The 23,811-nt window shown below is 39.4% G+C and overlaps 1 protein-coding gene across 1 annotated transcript; it reads left to right on the forward strand.

Annotated features, from left to right (window-relative positions):
* On the forward strand, positions 1–23,774 carry eps8l2 (EPS8 like 2). Its single transcript, XM_053319037.1, has 21 exons — positions 1–216; positions 4,188–4,238; positions 4,712–4,758; positions 10,274–10,338; positions 11,908–12,069; positions 13,179–13,328; positions 14,439–14,518; positions 14,663–14,772; positions 14,898–14,968; positions 15,048–15,174; positions 16,461–16,549; positions 16,643–16,717; positions 17,847–17,995; positions 18,090–18,258; positions 18,352–18,386; positions 18,474–18,579; positions 19,311–19,430; positions 20,528–20,603; positions 20,733–20,904; positions 22,234–22,366; positions 22,784–23,774. Exons 2-21 carry the CDS (start codon positions 4,192–4,194, stop codon positions 22,859–22,861), a joined length of 2,061 nt encoding a protein of 686 aa, XP_053175012.1. The 5' UTR covers positions 1–216; positions 4,188–4,191; the 3' UTR covers positions 22,862–23,774.
* Positions 23,775–23,811: the final 37 nt, after the last annotated feature.

Genomic DNA, 23,811 nt, shown 5'->3' on the forward strand with positions numbered 1-23,811 from the left:
CAAACGTTTGCGCACTTCTTTGGACAGAAACTGGATACTTTGCAGTGTTGATCTTGGAGTGTCTGCTTCAAAACAAACGCTTCCTCATATCGACACTTTTCCTGCTGCGGAGTTCATCGTCCTGGTCGTCTGCAGGTTGTGATGGCAGACTGATGCTGCAGGTGCTGCCTCCCCCCACGTTTGTCACCTTGAGCATCCCGTCAGGAAAACACCATTGTAAGTTTCAATGAGATAATATCTTTCTTTCTCTTTTCTCACATAACATGGATCCACAAAACACTCCACATAGGAAAATGGTTCTGGAGCTTTTGACCCTTTCACATGATCTTCCCCAACTTGTTTTATATTCTGAGCTCTTTAATGACTTCTCATTCACGTTGGCTGAAAAGATTGACCCACTTATATGTTAATAGTGATACTTTTATAGTGATTATTGTAATTGTGAATTATTAGAAAACGTCTCCTAATATGAATCACTATTAACGTTTAATGATCAAGGCTGCACATATGAAGTTTCATTGGTACTTCATTAATTAATTCCTTCAGATATTGGATAATTCACTTATTTATTGTAACAACTTTTGGTATTACGTCCTTATAGAGTAAAGGTGCCCTTGGTCGATGTGGCAGAGAAACAGATAATCACATGTTGTAACCATATATTTACATCTGATGTCAGGCACAACCTTAATTACAGGTTTTAGCTGTGTGGTGAGAGTAATGTATGTTCATTTTGGTCTGGGAGGTTTAAGGGAAATGCTTATATGAGAATAAGATAACACAACATAACATAACCCTTTATTAGTCATACAGTGGGGAAATTAGCAGCATTACAGCAGCTAAGTGGATAGCAAAAATAGAGAGTGCATATAAATAAATGATAAGTAAGTATCCATGCAATATGAACAATAGGAAATAAAAAATAGTAACAGTATGTACATGAGGAATATTGGTGTTGCCAGATTGATAATAATATGCCTGATATTGTAATATGATATCTGTAATAAGGGTCAAAGGTGTGTTGGGAGTATCAAATATATCTCATGTGAACAAGTACAGATCTTGTCAGTGACCTGATTTCATCTTGTGTTGCTTCTCCAGCAGCTGTGCCCTGATTCACAGAATACAGTCTTTACACACGACCAATCTCACCATAAACCTGCAACATCACCTCCAACTATCATAACAGTGTAGCGTGATTGAGCCAGATGGTTGAATGCCTTGAAATATGTATGATCAGATAGCTGTTATCTCTCACTAAATGCTTACTCAAGAGAGCAGGGTAAAGTCCAGATTGCTCATTTTAGACCAAGCTCATATTATTTCAGATATTACATAAGCCATCCCTCTCTAGGTGCAGTAATGTAGTATAGCAGTATCTCCATATTGTAACTATTTACCTTATTTCTTATCAGTAGTGATTCATGCACTGTTGCCCTAAATACTTTGTTTAATACTTTGTTTAAGCTTCGGGTGTGTTAGGAGGTATGTGTTGTTCGGCCCAGGGCTGGACGGGTTACAATAGACAATTTATTATTCTAGAGCAGTTGTTGAGATTCATTTAAGGGGCTGAATGTTCTAGTGGGGCTTCTTTTTTTTAATAACATGGCACCAAATCTGTTTCTGTCTCTTTAATTTAATTTAAAGGGACCCAACTTTGCCCGATGAGTAAGCACTTGCTGACATTTTTTGATGTTTTTGTTTACACTTTTTACACAAGTTAGATTCTTGTCATGAAAAAAAAAAACTAAACTCTGACTTCAGTGTTCCCTATCAATTTTTAGAAAATCTAAGTTAAACTGGTTTGGGTTTCTAAACTTCCAAGACAATTGACAGTGACTGTGATATATATATATATCTGTTGATTAGTGTTCAAATTGAGACTTTGCACCATTTTATGAAAATCTAATTACTTGTATTTTTTTGACACTATTAGCATGTTAGATGCCAGTGAGTTTAACTTCAACATGAGATGTAACATGTGAAAAAAAGAAACAACACAGTACACACGACTAACACTTAAAATGGAGACTAAAAGTTAAAGTGAGTGTGCTGAAGTAATCAGTGCTACTCTCATTGTACTCGAATGATTTGTTATCACAGAGAGCGCTATGAATATGACAACCCTTGTCTAACCTCATTCCATTCAATATGAAAATCAAAACAGCCAGATATTATCAGTAATGTTGAAAAAGGACTGAATTAAATATGACACATACCAGCTGCAGTGAGTGGGCCTAATGTAAGCGTCCTTCAAACTCATCTCCTTTTGTTTATGTAATTATTGCTCTAATACCATGTAATTACCTCTGAATAAGGGTTGTCATTATTGAACAATAAGCACGTTAGGCTGAGTGGAGGAGAGGTGTGCCGAGGTCCTCTTGTCATAAGATTGACAACTCATGACACTCAGCCTGTCTTGCTCGGGCTTCACCTGCCTCATAACAGTTGGCGATGTGCCAAAGTCAGAGACAATAGCGTAGAGAGAAGATGACCAGAGATAAGGACAGAAAGAGGAAGTCTATCTTTTGTGTAGACTTAACTAAAGTAAATACAACTTTTTTCCCCCCTCATTTGCATTTCTCAGGAAGATTTTGTTATAGTTGCCATTGAAAAGTTATGATATGGAGCTAAATGTAGCCCAAACTTAACAAAATCATACTTTCAGTGCCATTAAAGCTATTGTTTTGATTTGCCCTCTGTGCGTTTCCAAAGATCTGAGGAGATTATCTGTAGAGGAAGATTATGTTTATGATCTGCTGTGAGATAATCTTGAGCGACTGCACCTGTAACAGCTATACAGAGTATTTACATTGTGCATGTATAGTGTAATGCATCTAATGAAGAGCTGCAATAACAGATCAATTATTTGAGTGACAGAAAAATTCAAGTAAAAATGCCACATTTTCATGATTCCAGTGTCTCATATGTGAGAATTTGCTCTTTTGCTTCGTCATATATGTTTTGGATTGAAGACCTCACTATGACCTCTATTTTTAACAATTCATAGGCTAAATGACTCATTGATTAATCAAGAAAAATATTCTGCATATCAGCTGATATTGAAAAAAAAAAATATTACAGCCCATACAAAAATATTTTAACACTTCAAAATTTAGGTAAGCTTTGTCATGTGGACATAGCTGCTATGTACATGTGTTAACAGTTTGTACAGAATAATACTGAAATGTTCATAGCTATTGTGAAAAGCACACTCACACAAAGTAACAGGTAGGCAGTAATGTAGCTTACAGATTGGCTTGGTCACTTAAAATGCTTTATGGTAACACAGGAATCTCACCTCTGACCACCATTTAATTATATACATTAAACAGGTCGCTTCAAGTGATTCATGGCTCTTTGGACTCTAAAAGCCACGAAAGGTAAAAAATTGCCATTGTTAAGTACACTATGAACATTAACTTATCAGTGGTTATATTTAATTTAGTGATACAATCCATTAATCATTGTATAGGAAACCAAACAGAGCTCACTTTATTATATAGCAGCTTGTAAGTTTCCACAGTTCAAAGAAGGTACTGATACAGTGTGTTTAGCTGCAGTGAGTGCTGTATGTAAGCCTGATTGTGTTACATAACCTCATCAGCGCACACCTTGACAGGCAAGACAGAGTCTCCAAGCTCAGCAGGAACGGAGTGTGAAAGTTTTGTTCTCTCATTTCCTTCTCCTGTTAATTTCTCAGATTCAGGCAGATTCTCTGTTGCACATTGGTTTTGCTTCCTTTGAGGCCACACTAATTATCAAATAGTTAGCGTGGCTGGGTGTAAAACCCGACCAAATTAATTAATTGCAGCTATGCAGATATAGCCGTCAATAGAGTGGATCTAATTACACAGCGCATATCAGCCTGCTGTCTGCCATTGTCCCAGATCAGTCCCCTGACTACCAGCAGTACAGGCCCAACACCTGCCTCCCTACAGTGGAAGAACAGGCGGCTAAGCAGACAACACCTCAGCTTTTCATACTGTATCTACAGCTATACCTATAGCTTTCTAAGCTTATACAACATGGATTGTATACGAGAGCTCACTACAGTGGATTGAGGAGAAACATGAAGAGGTCTTTTTTAGCTGAATTGCACAGGAAAAGGTCTGTTTTCATTCTCTCTCAACCCCTCATTGTTTATTTATTTCTCCCATTCTCATCCTCTCTTTTCCTCTCTTCAGGTGGATGCCTCGAACCATGAGTGTCCCAGGACCTCCGTCAAGGCAAGCCAAGTGAGTGTGGCACACATCCCTCTTTCCCCTGACGTATTTACCTTTAGTTAATCATGTTATGCCGAGTTACCATCACACAGGCGCAAGAGAATCACTAACCCAGTGTGTGGAAGGTGGTGTGGGTCAGGGACCTCGGGCACAGAGCGGCTCTGTTGAGAATTGTTTGCTTTGCCTGGGTTCCTGGCTCCAGCCTCCCTCCATGCCCCGGACCTCCCCCCTCTCCCTTTTCCACTCTCCCTCTCGCTCTCCCTTGCTAGTCCATATGCTCAGAATCTCAGGCTAATCTCATCCAGTGCTGGCCAGTCGCCTCGGACAATCTCCGTACAGTATATCACTCCTATTTTGTGGGCTTGTGCTCATGAGAAGTGACAGCGTGCGAGTTTCAGAGGGTTTGTGACACTGACATCCAGAGGTGCAGGGGAGAAGATGAAGGGCATGCAACGTAACCCTGTCTCCTCTTCTTGTCATTGCAGTGGAGTGGCCAGATCGGACAGCAAGATCAGCGCCAAGGCCCTCTACGGTAAGTGAGTGTGTGGAAGTGTGGAGAGGACTTGCACTGTTGTTGTCGTCAGAAGTGTTTTGTTGTGAGCCTGTTGTCAAACCAATGCCTTTACCTGCCCTTCACTTGTAATCATACCTGCCCATATTTCTGTGGCATGAGTCACCACAGACTATTTATAGCTTGTGATTTAGAAGATTGTACACTTACTTGTGTAAAGGGTACTTGCGTGTATTATTCATTGCCAGTGAATATTTCTATACTGTACATACTGTTAAAAATTCCCATTTAATGAACAAAACCAATAATAAATGTATCCAACTAGCAAGCTTGTATAGTAAACACTGTTGCACCATGTTCCTTCATTACCATCCTGATGCTGTAAGTGCTCACCAGAGCACCAAATGTACATTGAGCTGTGGCAGAAAAAGTCTGTGACAATGCAATATCTATTCCTATTTGAGTAATGCTTGCTAGAAAAATATAGTCCTCAGTTTATTTGTGGTTGATTTGATTTGTGGACCGTTTGTAAAGATTTACATCTTCAGTAGGAACAAATCTTGGATGGATTATGGAATAATCCGAGTCTTTATCCTCTAATTTCATTACAAACTGTAATGGTCCAACTGTGAGGAGCAGGATTGTAATTGAGTCGAATCACAACAATGTTTGATTTGCAATGCAAATGACTTCGTCAGGAAATCCTGCACCCTCACTCTGCGGTGTGTTGCTGCAACCCCATGGCCTCGCTAGACTATCACAGTACTCTTCCCAGAACTCACTGTCAGTGATAAGAGGGGGGCAAGGTCCCACTGAGGGCCCCCATCATGCTCAGCCTGACACCTCTGTCAGACACTAGGGACATTGGAGGGAGGCAGGGGACATGAGTTTCCAGCTCGGTATCAAACCTGCAGAGCTTGCTGGAATCTTTTGTCATGTGCATCTGCCTTTTTTATGTACGTCAATATGTGTACAGGCGTGTATTTGTCTGGTCTGACCTGTAGTCTTTTGTGCATATTTTGAATTGAAGAACATATTTGCGTTTGGGTTCTTTTATATCCAACACTAAGCTATCATGACTGTGGTATAACTCAGCAATACATCTTATTTTAGCTGTTGCATACTTGTGCAAGGGCGTGTTTGTCAGACTGAAAAGTTATTTTCCATTAGCAGAGAGTGCAGGGTGTGCCTGTTTTTAATGTGTGGTTGGAACAGGGTGGGGATGCCCATGTCTTGCAGGTGAATAAAAGGCACATTGAAAAGAGGAAAGGAAGAGGCGGACTCTGCCTCTCTCTCAGTTCTGGTCCTCCCCAAGCTGCCTCAGACATTAGCTCACTGGTCCCTGGCAGCACCTCCCTCCACACTGCCAACATAGAGCAACATTGTGCAACATATCATTGGCCCAGATAGAAACCTGCACCAAGGTATGACAGGACAACCTGCTTTCATGCAAGGCTGCACTATTCCAAAATTAGAATCCTCAAATGACAGATGATGGCAAGATGCAAGATGTTCCCAAACCATCCGACTGTGCACCTTGTCGTCTGTGAAACATTTCTGTGCTGTGTGTCATCCAAATATCCACAGGCTGCACCCACTCTTGTGATCCCTGTGAAATATCCCACTGTACGTGTGACGAGGCTGTGCTGTGTTTCTTTGGCACAACTAATCTTGTGTGGCAGATGGTCGCCACTACCTTCTCACTGCACGATGACAGCAGCATGCCTGTCCTGCCCAACTACAGAGGCAGGAGACTGGACAATATTGTGCACCATCAATAACGGTAGTAGTTATTTGGATAGATATTGGTCAGTTGCTCGCTGCTCGTTGATTGCTGCTAGCTGAATAAACATGTAGAGCAAAAGTCCCAGCTCAATCTCTCGTATGCAAAACTCACTGTCATTCACATAGGGCATGGCAGTAGACAGGTGATGCAAATGATGCACAGGTCATCCCACTCGATCTGTTATCAGCAGCTTTGAGGCAAAGCAGAGAGGCACCACATCAAAATCATCATCCCTGGACTTCAGGCCATCCGGCGGTTTTCTTGAGTCTCTCAGACGGTTTTTAGTTGAGGAGCATGCCCCTGCCAGGTAAAATGTCTTTGGACTGAGATTGAATCAACAGGTGGAAACGCTACTATGCTACTCTCTTCCTGTTGCATTGTTTTTCTTCAAACCTTCGTGCGTCTGTATGAAATTCATTTGAATCTCTATGATAGATGTTTGACTGCATTTTCTCTAATGCTGTGTGGGTTTGATTTGGACTTTCTCAGACCAGTGCTATATTTTACAGAATGACAGTATATGTTTGGCTTCTTACTGCCCTTGATGAATAAATGTATGACATAAACTTGTATTAGTTTGGTCAACATTAGTTTAAGAGCTCTGTGGTGAAAAAGGCTCTGAAATCTGTGCATGTGATCATTTCTGGTAATTTATTGCCAAATCTTTGTGGACACAGCAGTATCCTTCTGTATCGAAAGCGTGCCATGCAGTCAGAGAAAAAAAAAATCCAAACAAACAAACAACCCCCCTAACCCCCTCCACCCCCCCCCCCCCCCCCCCAAAAAAAAAACAGGTCACGAGCTGCTTACTGTTTAAGTCACCTGGTTGGTCGGACGCATTCAGTCTTTGCATTGCTATTCAGGAATTTATTTATTCTATTTCGTGACATATCAAAGATATAAATATTTTATTGTAGTTGTTTTACATCAAGTCTCATTTGCCTCGAGCCTCAAGTTTAAAGGGAGTTTGGGTTGCCTGATTGATCTGGGCCATGTATTGGTTTGATAATCTGCCAAGCAGTCATGTTTATCACTGGTCAGTGACTCTGGAGAGCTCTGAGGATCTGCCCATCTGCCTGCTAAGTGGCTCTTATTGCAAGCTGTTGCAGCACTGTGAATTGATTGGCATAAATGTCAGTCATTAATAAGACATGGGGGGAGCTCAACTTTCAGAGAGACACCTGACGCTTGTGTTTCACCTGTATGGTGTGGAGCCAAGCAGGAAGGAATCAGCAGAGAGGAAATGGCAGGAAGAGGAAAGACAAATGCTTGCGTCATTCGGACAATGATGATGGTGACACAGAAAAAAAGTCATCCCTTTAAAAACATGGATCAGTCAGAGCTCTATGTAGGCCATGTTTACATGATACTGTATTATCAATAGGGAGATATCAAATACTGGAATGTACCGTAGAGCCCTAATACACATTTGTTAAGTGCTATACAAACAGCAGGACTTTGTACCACATTAAACATGAAGTGAAATGTGTCTCAATGTTTGTATGCAGAGGGAACAAGAGTCTGTGTGTGGCATCAATATGTTGACTCTGTTGGGTGGGGGAAAGAAAGAGATCTGATATGAGATCTGGCAGTGGACTTGATAGGAACATGCTCTCATTTAACCGTAATTGTTACCCGCAGACTATTCACCTGGTAAATAGGTCAATGAGCACACTGGCACACTCGATGACTTCAGCCAATGGCACAAGCAATGATGTACTATAAGTGGAATTTCACAAAGGGTGTTCAAGTGTTTGCATCACTATGATTCGAAATGCCATTTAAACATTCTCGACCTTATTGGTCTAAACAAGTTGCAGGCGTTGTTTTTACTTGGATGTTTGACATTCACTGTGTAGTAAGATATGTGTGCAGAGTTCGATGCTAGAAGATGAATTAAGATTTTAATTCATTTGCAGAAGGGGGAAAGTTTCTCAGTGCTCACTTTCACTTTTCTCAGTTTAATAGATAGAGCCTGGTGGTTGTTCAAGCAGGCATGGAAGTCAGTTTATTGTCACATTTCATACACCGTTCAGTCATGTATGTCCACGACCTTCGTCTCATGATAGGCAGTCCTTACAAACATTTGGCACTCATTCAGCCTGCCTACAACACCACTGAGTTCTGCCTTCGCTGTTACACTGCTGCTGCCTGCCTCCAAATGAAATACCATCCACCTCCCCAGGCTCCTCGTGTATTGACATTTGTGATGTTGAATGTTTTTTTTAATGTGTTCATGGTCATCAGATGTTGTGTATCTCAGGCTCTGCTGGGGGGTTTGTGAGATCAGGGACAGGACGTGTTAAGCTTGCTCAGATTGGAACAGAGTTACTCCGCCCAAATAAAATGTTTATTGTCGCAATAAATTGTGAAAACCTTGATGTGAGTTTCCTGACTGGATCGCACGTACAAAGATGATTTTGATCACAGCCCGTCTTGAAGTCAGTCATGGTCCAATATGAGCGTGTTTAATGTGGTCATTTTAAGCTTCTACATAACAAACCTCCTTTAGTGAAGTAGGAGACATCTTGCATTTAGTAGTAGGACATGCGACACACGGGTGTACTGTAAAGGCTGAGGGCAAGGCAGGGCTGACCAACCTGATACAGGGCAGGTGTGGGTGGAAAATGGGCTTGGGAGGAGTTCAGGAACAGAAAAAAAACTGAAAATACTTACACCACCTGAATATAAAAAGCAAAACCGAGAGAACAAACAAAAAGTCCAAAACCCATGAGGCCTTGACATTTGACCCCCATCTCCCTCTCCCTTCATTTCCTGTCATCTTTCCTCTGTCTACTATAACTAAGACATAAAATGCCCCAAAATAATTTTTTTTTAAATGTGCAAATTCTCTGCTGTTTAAAAAAAAATGTTTGAGGGTTATGTGTGAAAAAAACAAATCAGACTCAAATAATTAATCAAATCACAGTATTTGTATGTCTTAAAACATGTCTGGGCTGAAACTTTGACATGTTAACCACTAACAGAACATGATTTACAACATGCCACTCCCTGCTTACAGTACTATCAGCTGCCTTACTACTCTCTCTCTCTCTCTACTAGTAGTGTTGTGAGTCCATCTGAGGCAGACTTTTTACGTGTCAACAAAGTAACTCAGATGAGGAAGTTTGCACGCTGCTGTCGAGAAATATCAGAGTTGTTCTTTGACCCTGTGTTAAATCTGTGCCTCTGATTGTTGCCCTGCTTGGAGCGAGCTCTCGTGCCAGCCTTGCCAAGTACATATGAAACAAGAAGGCTTAATCCAATCTCAGAGATTCTGTGATATGACATTTAATGATTAACTTCTTGGTATGTCTCCATATTTCCTTTTGGATGGGCACTTTAAGACAAAAAATATGTTAAACTATTTAATATCACAAATGAATTAGTTTGATCACTTTTGTGTTTCATGCAGAGAAAAGTTCATATAGCTGTAAAATATACTATCATATGTCTAAAAGAGGCGTCTGATGTGTGTGTAGCCACTAGATGTGGCTATCTAGTTTAGTTGACTGTAAAGTTTACAATTGCCCTGTATAATAGGAGTAGACACATTATGTGTCCTTACTTCCTTATTGCCCTCTTGGTCTTCTCAGCTCGCACACAGAAGTCTCATTTCATCTGCTCACTGCTGATTCAGACAAGATGTGGCCCTTCGGTCAGCTGTTTATATATTTAAACATACAGTAAAATCGCTGGCAGGACGGGGACGTTTCTCATTTTCTAACATCTTTGTTTTCTTCTCAACAGAGCAAAGGAAAAAATATTCCAACTCCAATTATATAATGCAGGAGACGTCGCAGTATCATGTTGAGGTAAGAGCTGCTGTGTTTATGTTTGTCTTAAAGCAAAACAAGGCTGTGTTTGAATTGTTTTTTAACGTTTGAATTAATGTGAAAAACTGGATAGTTTGAGAATAGGTGTATATTTAATTCTTAAGCTTTATTAACTCAAAGCTTAAAGAATCCATCAATCACTTGATTACTCAGTTGAGGTAAATGAATCGACAACTATTTTCTGTTTTCAAGCTTAAAAACTTTCCACCTTTTCACTTATGAGGATTTGTTGCTTTTCTCTGATTTGTGTAATTATAAATTGAATGTCTTGTGACTGTTAAGAGATGTCACCTTGGACTTTTTTACTAAACAATTTGTCGATCAGTCAAGAAAATCATCAGCAGATAATAAAAAACAATGAAGCCCCCGTCTGAGCTGCACTGTAAGGGGCTCATACTCAAAAGGCTGTTACCTTCAATCATTATCCAAGTTGAAAATAGTCATTACAGAGAATCACAAAGTTAATGTTTAATCTTTTTTTTTTTTTTAACAAACCTTATAATGCGTGATAAGGAACAATTGCCTTTTATTCTATGCATGCTGTGTACTATCATTTTAAATGAACTATGATTTAATTTACTGTGTTGTATTGGATTGCTCATGTAAGTTGTACATGTTAACCTGCCTGGTGACTGAGGAGATAAAGGCTCTATAGATCTTACATAGAGATAGAGATAGCAGAGATAGTTATATAATTTTTAAATGTACATGAAATTATACAATTAAATGCTAAAATCTCACAGTTAGCTGTTGATCACATTACAACAATGTCTCTAGTTGTTTTCTGTCATTCTCAAAATGGTGAAACACATACAAGGCTAAAATGAAAAAGATTAGTATATGGATCTATAATTCAAATCAGGTTAGTAAACCTCGCTGGAGAAACAGGATAAAGTCCAAGCAATGAATATAAATGTTATGGTATTTTGTTCCTTTGCTCAAAGATAAAATCTGACACACTACTTAATCATTCGATTACATCTCATTTGTGGGAAGACAGAAACAGAAATGTACTGCATACCCAAGATGGTGTTGAACTATGTCCCATGTCTGTGTGGATTGAATTTCTCTAAATGCCTCCCCATTATCACACAGGCAGGTAATCACAGATAACAGCCATGGTGGCAGCAGTCACATGCAGAGCCATGAAAGTGGCAATACTGCAGTTCTGAAATCAGATAAAACTGGCCAGTAATGCAAAATAACTGTCAGCTGAAGGCGTCATGAGAAATGTAGCATCAGTTTATGTATTTTCTGGACAAAAATAACAGGCTTAAAGGAAAATACAAGTTGCATTTTGGTGAATAAATAGATGAGAGGAACAATAATGCTCTCATAACTGAAAGTCTTGACAAGAAAGCAAAAAGCATATTTTCCAAAATGTCTAATGTCATGCAGCCAGTTAACAAAAAATGATGTGTATTTTAAATTGTGGCCACTTTTCACTATGCCTCTCCTATCATACAGTCAATGTTTTTCTAGTTCATACCAGGTCTAAGCCTCTGCAAATCTTGTGCTTCCTGAACCAACACATTGTTTTCTCCTCAGCATCTCTCCACGTTCATCATGGACAAGACAGAGTCCATTGTCACAGTGGACGATGCCATCAAGAAACTCGTCTTGCTGGATACAAAAGACAAAATCTGGACACAGGAGATGCTCCTGCAGGTCACCGACAAGGCCGTCAGGCTGCTGGATTGTGACACACAGGTACAGCTGCACATATGTCCATATACACACGAACACACACACACACACACACACACACACACACACACACACACACACACACGAACACACACAAACACACACAAACACACACACACAAACATCATATTTAATTTGTCTAAAGCACAATGTTTTTCTCAAAAGGATACAGAAAATGCTATACCAGCAGCACAGAGCGCCCTTTAACAAATATGTGCTGTTAATGGGGCACTTCAACAACATTCCATGTCACAGTCAATTTACCAATCACAAGTTTTATTCAGTCCCTTAAAACAGGTGTTTTCTGCTGTTCTGAAGGAGTATTGTCAAGTCTGTAAACATAACTCAAGTGATATTAGGTATCTCAGTTTGGGCTCAGACTACAAATTTTAACAGAAAGCCAAGTTACAAAATAGAAGTGAGTTTGAAGGATGTGGGCGTTTAACCAGGAAGAGAGAGTTCAATGAAAGATGCCATGAAATTGCATTATAGGGACTTTAGAATGCACTATTTTAGGAGCTAAAAGTCAAGATATCTCAGCCTCGATATGGACATCTTTAATATCTCAACTTTTTGAAAGTGTATACTAAATGACAGGAGTACCTCTTTAAGTTGCAATCAATGTGGAACTATTAAATATGATAACACATTTATATGAATACATTTTTTTGGCAGTGTAAAATAAAAACTAATGTATGCAGCCATCAATTTATATATTAATAATTTCTAACATGATTTTCTTTACATACTGAATGTCATAATGTCCTCCATGACCAGAGAGACATTTTGGGAAATAGGCTTATTTACTTTCTTGTTAAGTGTTAGATAAGACTGATATACTCTCACGTCTGTATAAAGAATATGAAGCTGGAGCCTGCAGACAGTCATCTTAGCTAAATTAGACAAATTAAACAAAAGACTAATAACATGGTAATTAGCTGACTTTAGAGGTGTTACCTTTTGGTCAGGGCCAGTATTGAGCTAATACACATATTTTCCAAAATAGTGAACTATTCCTTTTATTACATTTTCTACAGCATGCTACAACTATTTGTAGAGTTGTTTTATTCTTACTGAGGACTTAAACATAGTTTGCCTTTTTTCTCCCACAGGAAGAGCTGGAGAACTTTCCTCTACCCACAATCCACATGTGTCAGACAGTGTTGAATCAGACGCGTTACCCCTCTGTGTTGCTGCTTATGTGTCAGGACAAGGACCAGCATAAACCCGACATACACTTCTTCCATTGTGATGAGGTGGAGGTGTGTCTCAGCCCTTGGCTCAGTTTGCATCCTTTATTGTCTTTGCATGAGTGGTTGGCTTTGTGTTTTATGTCATTCATAAATCTGAGCTGCTGAATTTGGAGCGCTTATAGGTCAAATTTCTCTTCTGTCTGTGGCTGTGTGCTTCTATGTATCCTTTTCTTTTTTTAAATTTTATAGTCTTGGTCAAAGAGATTTGCTTGCGGGAAGATCTATCGCTGAGAGGGCATTATATTCTTTCTTAATGATAGTTCAGAATGACTGCCAGTAAGTTCAAAGAAAAGTTAAAACAAAACTGCAGATTATCATAATTGGGGCCATAATCATTGACTGGGGTGAGAGGAATCAATACAAAGACCTTTGCTTATCACGTTTTGTCTGCTATTGTCTTTACAGAGAGAAGATAAAAGAGAGCGAATTTTATTGTTAATCTAAACTGTGATGACCTCAACATTCAGTGTCAGAGAAAATAGAAAGTTAACATGTTCAGAATCTGTAGGATGTGATTTTTTTGGAGAAGTGCTAAAACATTTTTCAGATAAACCAACGGACTCAATTTCACCATCTACTGGCTATATGTAAATACTGAAGTTTATTTATTCTAGACTTTTCTGGAGCAAGCAACACAGAGTACACCACAGGTCAATATGAGCAAACATATGGACATATTAAGCACTAAATCAACATAAAATTGTCAATGGAAGGCCTGTGTGTACGGTTTTAGATGCAGTAAAGATCACACTGCTGATCTGTCTGATGTCTGTAAAAAAGTCTGTCACATCAGCAAAAGCTCGGTCAGATCGCTCCTCAGCTGTGCAGCAGCTTAAACTTTACTGAGGATCAGAAATAATTCATATTGGAATAGAATTGAATGAATCCAATATCTTTGGTCCAGTTTGAAATAGATAGTTCATCATACGATTTATATTAATGTCAGTATGCAATGAGATATTTACTGTCAACTATGAAAGGAAATTGCATGTGGATGCAAGAGATGCAATGAAACATAGAGACAGAAAATGTTACCACGTCTATGGCTGTCAGTGAAACTGCATTTAGATTAAATATACTGAATGAATGTTAAGTTTGACTCACGGTGTCTTTCTCCAGGCTGAGATGGTTCATGCAGATGTAGACAGTGCCATGGGAGACAACAAACATGGAAAGAAAATGAGGCCTCAGACTCTGAAGTGAGAACAGAGCTGCTGCACAAACACACACATACAAACACTCTTGCAGTCAAACACAAATATTAACAGGTGATGATGACCTGTTTTAGTGCTTAGCTAACTTGATGTTGGGTGCCCAAGTCTTGATGCCTCCTCCTCTGTCAGGATGAACCAGGAGAAAATGAAGCATCACAGAGAGACCATCCTTCCCCCTTCAGCACCTAGGGGTCCAGCCCCTACCCCAAAGGGACGAGTGGCTGCTCCAAACACACAGAGTGAGAATACATGTGCACTCAAAATAATTCATTTTTTACATGCACAGTTCACATTTAGTGCATTACAGTGGTTGTGCTTGTATCAGCATGTTTTTAAACACAAGTTCTTTTGTGTTTGGATGCAGACAGACGACTTTCTACACAGAGTGACTCAGAGTCACATGAAAAGCTTGCCCACCGCATTGAGAAGGATGTGGTGAGTGTTTGCAGAGCTCCTTTCACCTTCTCATAATGTCATATTCTTCATACTAAACCCCAGGATTTATCTCCCGCAGCAAATCCTCAACTGTACCCTGGATGACATTGAAATTTTTGTGGCGCGGTTGCAAAAGGCAGCAGAGGCCTTTAATCAGCTCAACCAGCGCAACAAGAGTAAGAAGAATAAGAAGAAAGGACCAGCAGGTCTGTCTCCCTTTCTTCTGATGTGGTGGAAAGAATGCAGTGACAATATGTTCATATTGCTCACGTCGCCATGTTTGTGTCTCTTTTGTGTCCTGTGGCCTGGGACTCTCATCCAGTGATGTATTGTATGTGTGGTGTTAGTGGCCAGTGTGGGGTCCTGCTAAGGAACACAGTACCTATTACTCAGCTGTCATTACGTAGTAATATTATTACTTTTCTCTTCCACCCATTGGAGATTTTATTTTACCCAACAATCAGTGAGATTCTGTCTAATTCATATTACCATAGAAAATAAACTCACTGTAGTTTAATTGGCTGCAATGACATAGAGATGAGATTAGTTGAAACTATTTTAACCTCTTATTTATGGGTAGAAAGTTGAAAAGCAGTTGTGAGTCCTAATTATCACAGTTGAAAGTAATAATATTACTTCAAGATGTTGAGTAATGTTTTACCACCAAGCGCTGGCAGTGTGTGATGCTGTTTTTATTTCAACCCACCTTGTTTCCTTTGCAGTGAGACACACACGTGACTATTAACAATGATTGTTATGTTCTGTGTGTCTGGTCTGGGACCAACTTCACTTACAGCGAGTGTTACTTTGATAATAACAATGTAAAAGTAACACAAATATGTGTTGTCCCCGACCACTCAGACAGATGAAACTGATGTATTTTCTATCTTAAGAGTCTGTTTCTCAACTTTGGAACCTGGATAGTCACTTGTTGATCAAAATATTTCTAACACAGATGCATTGATTAAAATGTTGTTGTTTTTTTATTTCAATTAAGCGTCCTGAATAAATAAAGCTTAATTAACCAGAATTAATATTTAAAGAATGATCATAATGAAGGTCCTTCCATGCTCCTGAAAATACAGTTTAAAGGATTGTCATACCTACTTATGTGACATAACTCTGGTTTGTGGCATCATGAGAAGTTTGAGATTTATTGGATCCCAGCTTGAGAAACACTGACGTAGCACATTCTTTCTTCGGCTTTTACTCTCTGACCAAGGTGGACTTTTCAACTGTAAAGCTGTTAATTAACTAACTACTATTGAACCTGTAACCTTTATTTAACCTTAGACAAAACCTGTAACGTTTAGTGAAGATGGAAAAATAACATTTAAATTTGTCAGAGTTTAAAACATCTGTCAGCTTGTGACTTTGAAACCTGGCCAGAAAGTGAAACCTGTGTCCGGTCTGTAATGTGTCTGCATGGCAGGCTGGTAACCCTGGAGTCTGCATGTGGTCATTGTTGCTGGTCTGCTCTGGTTGTTTACAGAGGGCATGCTGACCCTGCGAGCCAAGCCCCCCTCTGAAGGAGAGTTCATTGATAGCCTGCAGAAACTGAAGCTGGCCCTCAACCTCTTGGTGAGATATCACAGCTCCTAACCTCCATTGTTCTTGTCCAGCTGCCCTTTCTTCATCACCTTCTCATTGTGTCTATCACTGCGCTCCCTGCAGGCCAAACTGAAGAAACACATCCACAATCCAAGTGCAGCAGAACTGGTTCATTTTCTCTTCGGCCCTCTGGAGATGGTAAGAGCCAAAAACCTGTTCAGACAAGATGAAGACTGTGTTAAATGAGATGACGTCATCTTGGACATGTTTTCTGAATACCTACATTATAAATCATACTACAGAACTTCTCCATGTCATTGGAGACGGTTAATGTCGACTGATCCCCCAGGCGTATCTGAGGAGAACACATTGAGCCTATTTAAAAACACAAAATGAGAACAGTGTAGTTTGCATTGTTGCCATCAGGCATTCCTTTTATTGTTTTTATTTTTTCTGGCACCGCACCCACTGCTACTCTGCTAAACTCTCACCAGACTAGAGCGACGTGGCTTTTGGCACTGACACAGGTGCAGCCGTACTTACACAATGCTAGTTTCCCAAGCCACAGTGTTGAACCACACCTTTGATACTGCTGTATAGAAAAAACACTGCTGTGATTAGTCCTTGCATTGATAAAGTCTAGTAATCTCTGGACACGTTGGATTGCTTGATAAGGTCGAGATAAAGATGGAGGAGTAACATTAAAAGTTTGACACCACTCAGCAATCAGTGGCAACACGCAGCAGCTTCAGTACATCTGTGCTGTATTTAGTTGTTTCATAGTTTAAGAAAGATGCCTAAATAAGTATTTTAGAGTATTTAAAAGATATTCATGATGTAGTTCAATGGTATTTTATCTAGAATGCTGCTGCTTAATCTTTAGTTAACACGTATTTGTTTACTGATGTTTATTTTTTTGCTCGCAGGCTTTCTAAAAATGTCTTTTAATTAGATATCACAAATTGTTTGCTCATTTCTTCTCTTTCTTCTCTCCTCAATGAATTTGTCTCTTTAAAGTTAAAACCTGAAGAGTTCGGTTTAGAACCTGCTCTATGTGTAAAGTGCCTTGAGATAACTCTGTTGTGATTTGGCGCTATACAAATAAAGATTGATTGATTGATTGAAATTTTACTGAAATTGGAAACTACTCAAAATCAGCACTGAAGTTCAAATTCCATATATGCCAACTTTGAAACCATATACTGTATATGTGCATATATATTTGCATCAATATGGAAAAAATGAATGATACACAGTTGTAAGTAATAAATGGAAGATACAGTTTTACACATTTTTAAAGCCACTCACCTTCTGAATGTGTCCACAGGTGCTGCAGAGCTGTGGAAGTCCTGACCTCGTACGTTCCATTATCTCCCCTCACCTGTCCAAAGACACTGTCGACTTCCTACGGGGAAACCTTTCCCCCAAAGAGACGACCATCTTTGAGCTGCTAGGAGAAGGATGGACCAGACCCAGGTACATATATGTTATTATTGTGATTGTTTGTCAGGATGGGCAGCGTAAAAGTCGCCTGTTGAACATCCTGTTGTTGCTCCTCTTCGTCCTGCAGATCCGAGTGGCCAAAGGATCAGTGTGCTCCACCTTATTACCCCAAGTTTCGTAACGGTTGGGAGCCGCCTGCAGAGTACTTCAGGACAGCCGCGTGGGAAACAGAGGTCTCACCAGGGCCACTGGGGATTCTCAGCAGCCCTGATTACAGGACTCATTCACCTGATGATGTACGTGTGATGTTTATCAGCTGCTGTTGGTAAATACACTAATCATTAGAAGTCCTGACTCGTAAAAATTTAACAATCTGTCTGTCTTTGCAGTTTTATGGAACTCATTCCTCAACTTCATCAAATGGGTAAGTGAGTCCATTCACTTTTCACATGACACAGTAACACATAAAACATGTCAAACTTTGATTAAAGGCTTCCATGTGTCTTACCAGGTCTTACAATGGGATGACCCCGATCCGCAAATATGCCAAGATTCGCTACCCCTTTGTAGCGCGGAATGTCAACGAGCTGTCAGTGTTGCAGGATGAAATCCTCGAGGTAAAAACAACGGCATCGTTTTTGTACCTCCATTGCAAAGATTGACACATACACTAGTTTTTCTGCATAAATGCAGATGTACGTTTACCTTGTAGCAGCTGTCAGGGATGATGCAAACCCTTTCGTTGCCTGCTGTGAACTCAAAAATCTCAACTATATGCTATAAAAAACTCTTAACTTTAAAAGTAAGTAGAAAGTGGTGGTAAAAATTAACCCATGTCCGGTGCTAACACATAAAAAGTGAATGCCAGTGACAAAGTAATTTCAGCTGTAGACAGGTCAGCTGTCTGACTTGAGTTTAATTTTAATCCTACTGACTGGGTTACCCGCAGACTTCATATCTCACAGGTGCTTTATTCTGTCACGAAGTTTTAATAGATTTTTTTTGAGTACATGTTTGCCATAGGTCCTAATTTAAAGTATCACGCACCATTGGCGATGGGGTATGGGCTCATTTTGAAGGCTTTGTGGAAAGGCTTTACTTGGGTTAAAAGCTGCAATTTATATTAAAGGAAAATTTATATTTTTGTTTTGGACAATATGCAAATAGCTGTAACTTTCTTAAACATGAGTTACCTAGCTAACAATGTTTTAAAAGAAATAAGTTAACATTTTGCTGGGATGGTTGTTTCTTACAGTAGTTAATTCTTGGGTATCATATTTGGTGGGTAGGATGAGATTTAATTGCGATCTTCATTGTTTTGGATTGTGATGTGAAATGTGTCTTACAGGTGATGGAAGACAACAAACAGTGGTGGAAATTACGAAATCGTAGTGGCCAGTCTGGCTACGTCCCATATAACATGCTGGATGTTGTGAAGGTAGATGATCCTGAAGCTGTCTTTAATCAGGTAACCTGCACAACACGTATCTACGGTGTAATAACATCATATTATTACCAATAAAACTTTGTGTGGGTGTATGAAGCTTCTGCTTACAGTAAAAGAAATAGTTAAAATCCACCAAAGACACCAAAGACACTGACATTTCATAACAGAAAACAATTATAGACTGTTTTGCGGCAGTATTCAATCCATTTTGTATATTGGAGCATTAATAGACCAGAGTGCAATAGAGTCATTCAATATTTTGTGTTATGAATATATTTTTTCTTAATCTGATTTTTGTACTTTGTACTTACATTATCTGTATGTGTATCAGTATTATGTTCATCTTACTCCTCCTAAAGTCACGATCACCTGCTGGAGTGCACAAGCTCAGGATTATTATCAGGAGGATGAATTCTGGGAAATGTAGGCAACTGCCAACTAAAATATATAGTTTTATTATCACTTCCTGTGGACTAAATTGGTTTTGCATGCAGGAAATGTTTTTTCAAAGTTAAAAGTTCAAAAGGACAATTGTACCCTAGACAGATAACACTTCTGCTACGGTGTGCGGAGGCCACGATAAAGTGATCTTCCAGCAATATATTCATAATTCGGTGTATAAAAAGCTTGGATAGATAGCAAATAATTCACAGTATGTACAATTTGTAATTTTAATTATTCAACATATTAGTTTATTTGGCAAATTTGATCACAGATTAATCAAGGAGTGCATTACATATCGAAGATTAAAGCTTTATAACAGTGTGGGGTCATTGTTCTTTTTGATATCATCTGAATACGTGTCCAAGATCAGGGCAGCTTTGTTAATAGACTTTCTGCACTTGTGATCCTTGACACTGTGCAACAGTTTTGTTCCTAGTCTGCATTCCTGTAGACACACACTGCATGCATTTAAAGCTGCATGCAGGTTCACCAATGCCCTGCAGCAGGTACTGATACTCAGCTACTCATCTTGGCGTGTGATACTTTCACACACATATTTTACTTTTGGCTCCTGGGCAAAAATGTATTACCCACAATGGGATGAAAGACAAACCTGTTTTTTGTTGGCTGCATTTGCTTTCTCATGGACTGTGTTTGTGTCTGTGTTTGTACAGCCTGGCTACACAACGTCACCACCTGGAGGCCTGCACCACAGAGAGAGTTTCAACAAGGGTAGACACACAGACAAAAGTGAGTGAACACAGAAAAGTAAACTATGTCAGATTTAGGAATTATAGATGAAACAGCAAAGTATCAAACAGCTTTTTAAGATGTCACTCTGATTTTGACTTCTGCTGCTGTCCTGTTTCTGTGCTGCAGAGATGGATGAAGTCAACAGTGAGTTATTGAAGGCGATCACCGCCAACAAAAACCAGCCGCCTACCAGGAAGTTTCGTGTGGAGCGACCCTCCAGCAACCAAGTACCACTCAGCTTCGACTCAAAGCCAGAGCAGGTCACCGCATGGCTCAATTCAAAAGGTTTCTCTAAACCGTAAGTCATGTGACGCCCATCAGTCTAGCAAATCAAAATACTTTCTCAGTCCCCACACCCTAAAGTTCAGACTGAATAGTCAGGAGACATTCAAAGCTGATGTTCAGTTTCTCCATTGATGTTGAAGTACTGTAATAACTAGGGATGTCAGTCGATCTGCCCACTACCTCCAGACTCAAATGTCTCAACAAATATTAGTGGCTTGCCATGGAAATCCACATGGTCCCTAGTGGATGAATCCTGATTACTTGAGTTGGTGACTTTTCCTCTAGCACCACCATGAGGTTCACATATGTGGTTTTCAATCAATTCATAAATCAAGATCACATGTAATTACAGTATCTCACAAAAGTGAGTACACCCCTCACTTTTTTGCAAATATTTTATTATATCTTTTCATGGGACAACACTATAGAAATGAAACTTTGATATGCATGTACAGCTTGTATAGCTTATGGATTTACTGTTAAATTGTATCAAAGTTTCATTTCTATAGTGTTGCCCCATGAAAAGATATAATGAAAGATTTGCAAAAATGTGACGGGTGTACTCACTTCTATGAGATACTGTATATAAGGTACAGCCACAGTGAAATGTAATCCTTTATAGAAAAAAAGGTAAAAAGAGTTTAAATAGGATAGGAAAAGTAATACATATATATGTATGATTGTGGGGGTGTGAGGGGTGTGAGGGGTGTGGGGGACACTTAGGCAGTGACCTCATTTAAGTTCCTAAAGGCCTGAGGAGGATAGAAGCTCTTCCTAAACCTCTCAGTGCTGGCCTGGTACATCTGATACTATCTTCCTGACAGCAGCAGGGACAGAAGGCTGTTATCTGGGTGGTTGGGATCCTTAATGATTCCCCTATCCTTACTCTTACAGCTCCAGATAGGCCTTTTCATTGTCATCTGTGATCAGGCTCACCACAGCTGTGTCGACAGCAAACTTTATGATGGTGATCGAAAGTGGAGTCGTGTGTTTATACGGAGTACAGCAGAGAGCTCATAATGCAGCCCTGGAGTGCCCCAGTTTTAAGGATTAGGGTATAAGAGGTGTATCCGTCTAGCCTCACCACATCGGGTCTGGCCTTCAGGAAGTCAAGGATCCACATGCACCGTGAGATGTTTAATCCCAGGTCCTTGAGCTTTGTGACACTTGTGGTGCTTTTCAGAGTCTGACATAACAAAGTGCAATGAAAACTGTCTGTTTGGGTCTACAGTGTATAAGCAATTAGTCTGTCTCTGCTTAAAACAATATATAGTTTGTAAATACAGTTAATTTTGATATATTTAAATAACATATGAAGTAATCACCTCACATTTTTCCACAGGGCGGTTGAATGTTTGGGGATCCTGACAGGAGCCCAGCTGTTTTCCCTTAACAAAGAAGAACTGAAGGCGGTGTGTGGAGAAGAAGGCAGTCGTATTTACCTTCAGGTTACTGTGCAGAAGACACAGCTAGAGGTCAGTCACACACTCATTTGGTACAGACATCCATGTTACCCAGAGGATGACTTGTGGTAACTTTAGTGATGTTTATTTGTCCAATACTTTGGTTTATGACCAACTATCTGCAAAACTAACCTCTTCAGCCTCAGTCGTACTGCTAATTGTCAAATGTTAACAGACTACACAAAAATGATGAACAAAGCTGCTAGCATGGTTGTTAACTCTCACCTTATCTAATGATTCGCAACATTAAACCCAAATAACATCTTTAATGATAGTCAGATAAATAAAGTTTCTGTGTCTTGCTTCTGTTGCTTTTGAAAATGTGGTGCCTTTATGTATCTCTCTATATTCTAAACTTTGTAGTAGAAGAATCCATGAACATTTATTTTTTAAAGAAAAGGAAGATTAATTATTGTGATTTCTTTACAGAACACCAAGGGAGACTCAGAGCTCCAGGAGATCATGAAGCGGAGACAGGAGAGGATCGCCTCTGGCAGCACAGAGTGAACCTGCCGACCAACACAATAGACGCTTTCCTTCCCCCGCAGCTCTCACTGCAGCAGCTTTTCAAATCAATCTACTGTTAATTAGGACCCACAATAGAATATATTCAAATGTTGTATGTTTAATTGTATATTTATTTTGTATCACCCAATATGTATGTATTAACTAATTATGTTGCATTTGTTTCTATCGTCTCTTTCAATTTAGCCGTTGAAGAGATGTTTGTTGTATGAAAAGAGGACCATATGAATCTATGTACAGTTTAGTGTGTGTGAGTGTGTGTGTATGTGTGAGTGTGTGTGTGTGAGTGTGAGTGTGTGTGAATGTGTGTGTATGTGTGCAATCATGTGTATGCACGACAGACATGTAACATACATATTTGTACAAGCAGTGTGGTCGATGTTTATGCTTATTGTTAATATTACAGCTGTATACTAAAAGAATCAGTAAATAAGTAGATCTTAGCTGTTGCATACCCAAATCTGTGCCAGGATGTATGACACATTTTCTGATATTTAGCCAATTATTTTCATATTACTGTTTACAGCTATAACACATTAATAAAGCATCTGCTATGTATTGTTCATAGCAGGTGTCCGCAGCACTCTCATCCTGGATGGTAACTACACATCAGCAGTAATTCAGTTAATCTTGCTGTTGATCACAATTTACTCAACTCAGAAATTCTGCATGAAGTCTTTGTCAATAATAGTGTAATGCTGTCATTCATGTGTTTTTGCAGCATGACATTTTGCAGTGTAAACTGCACGGACACAAATATTGAGGAATATTTGAGGAGAGTATTTTGTTCTGAATGATTAAATGAAGACAAAAAAACTCAAGGGGGTTGTAAATATTATGGGACACAGTGTTTTAAAATGTAATTCAAAATAAACTTGTTCAATGTTTGATATCATTTTTTTTAGTTCTTGTGTTTGTCACCTGATCAATAA

The sequence above is a fragment of the Scomber japonicus genome, chromosome 5 (genome assembly GCF_027409825.1).
Source record: "Scomber japonicus isolate fScoJap1 chromosome 5, fScoJap1.pri, whole genome shotgun sequence".
Classification (NCBI taxonomy): Eukaryota; Metazoa; Chordata; class Actinopteri; order Scombriformes; family Scombridae; genus Scomber; species Scomber japonicus.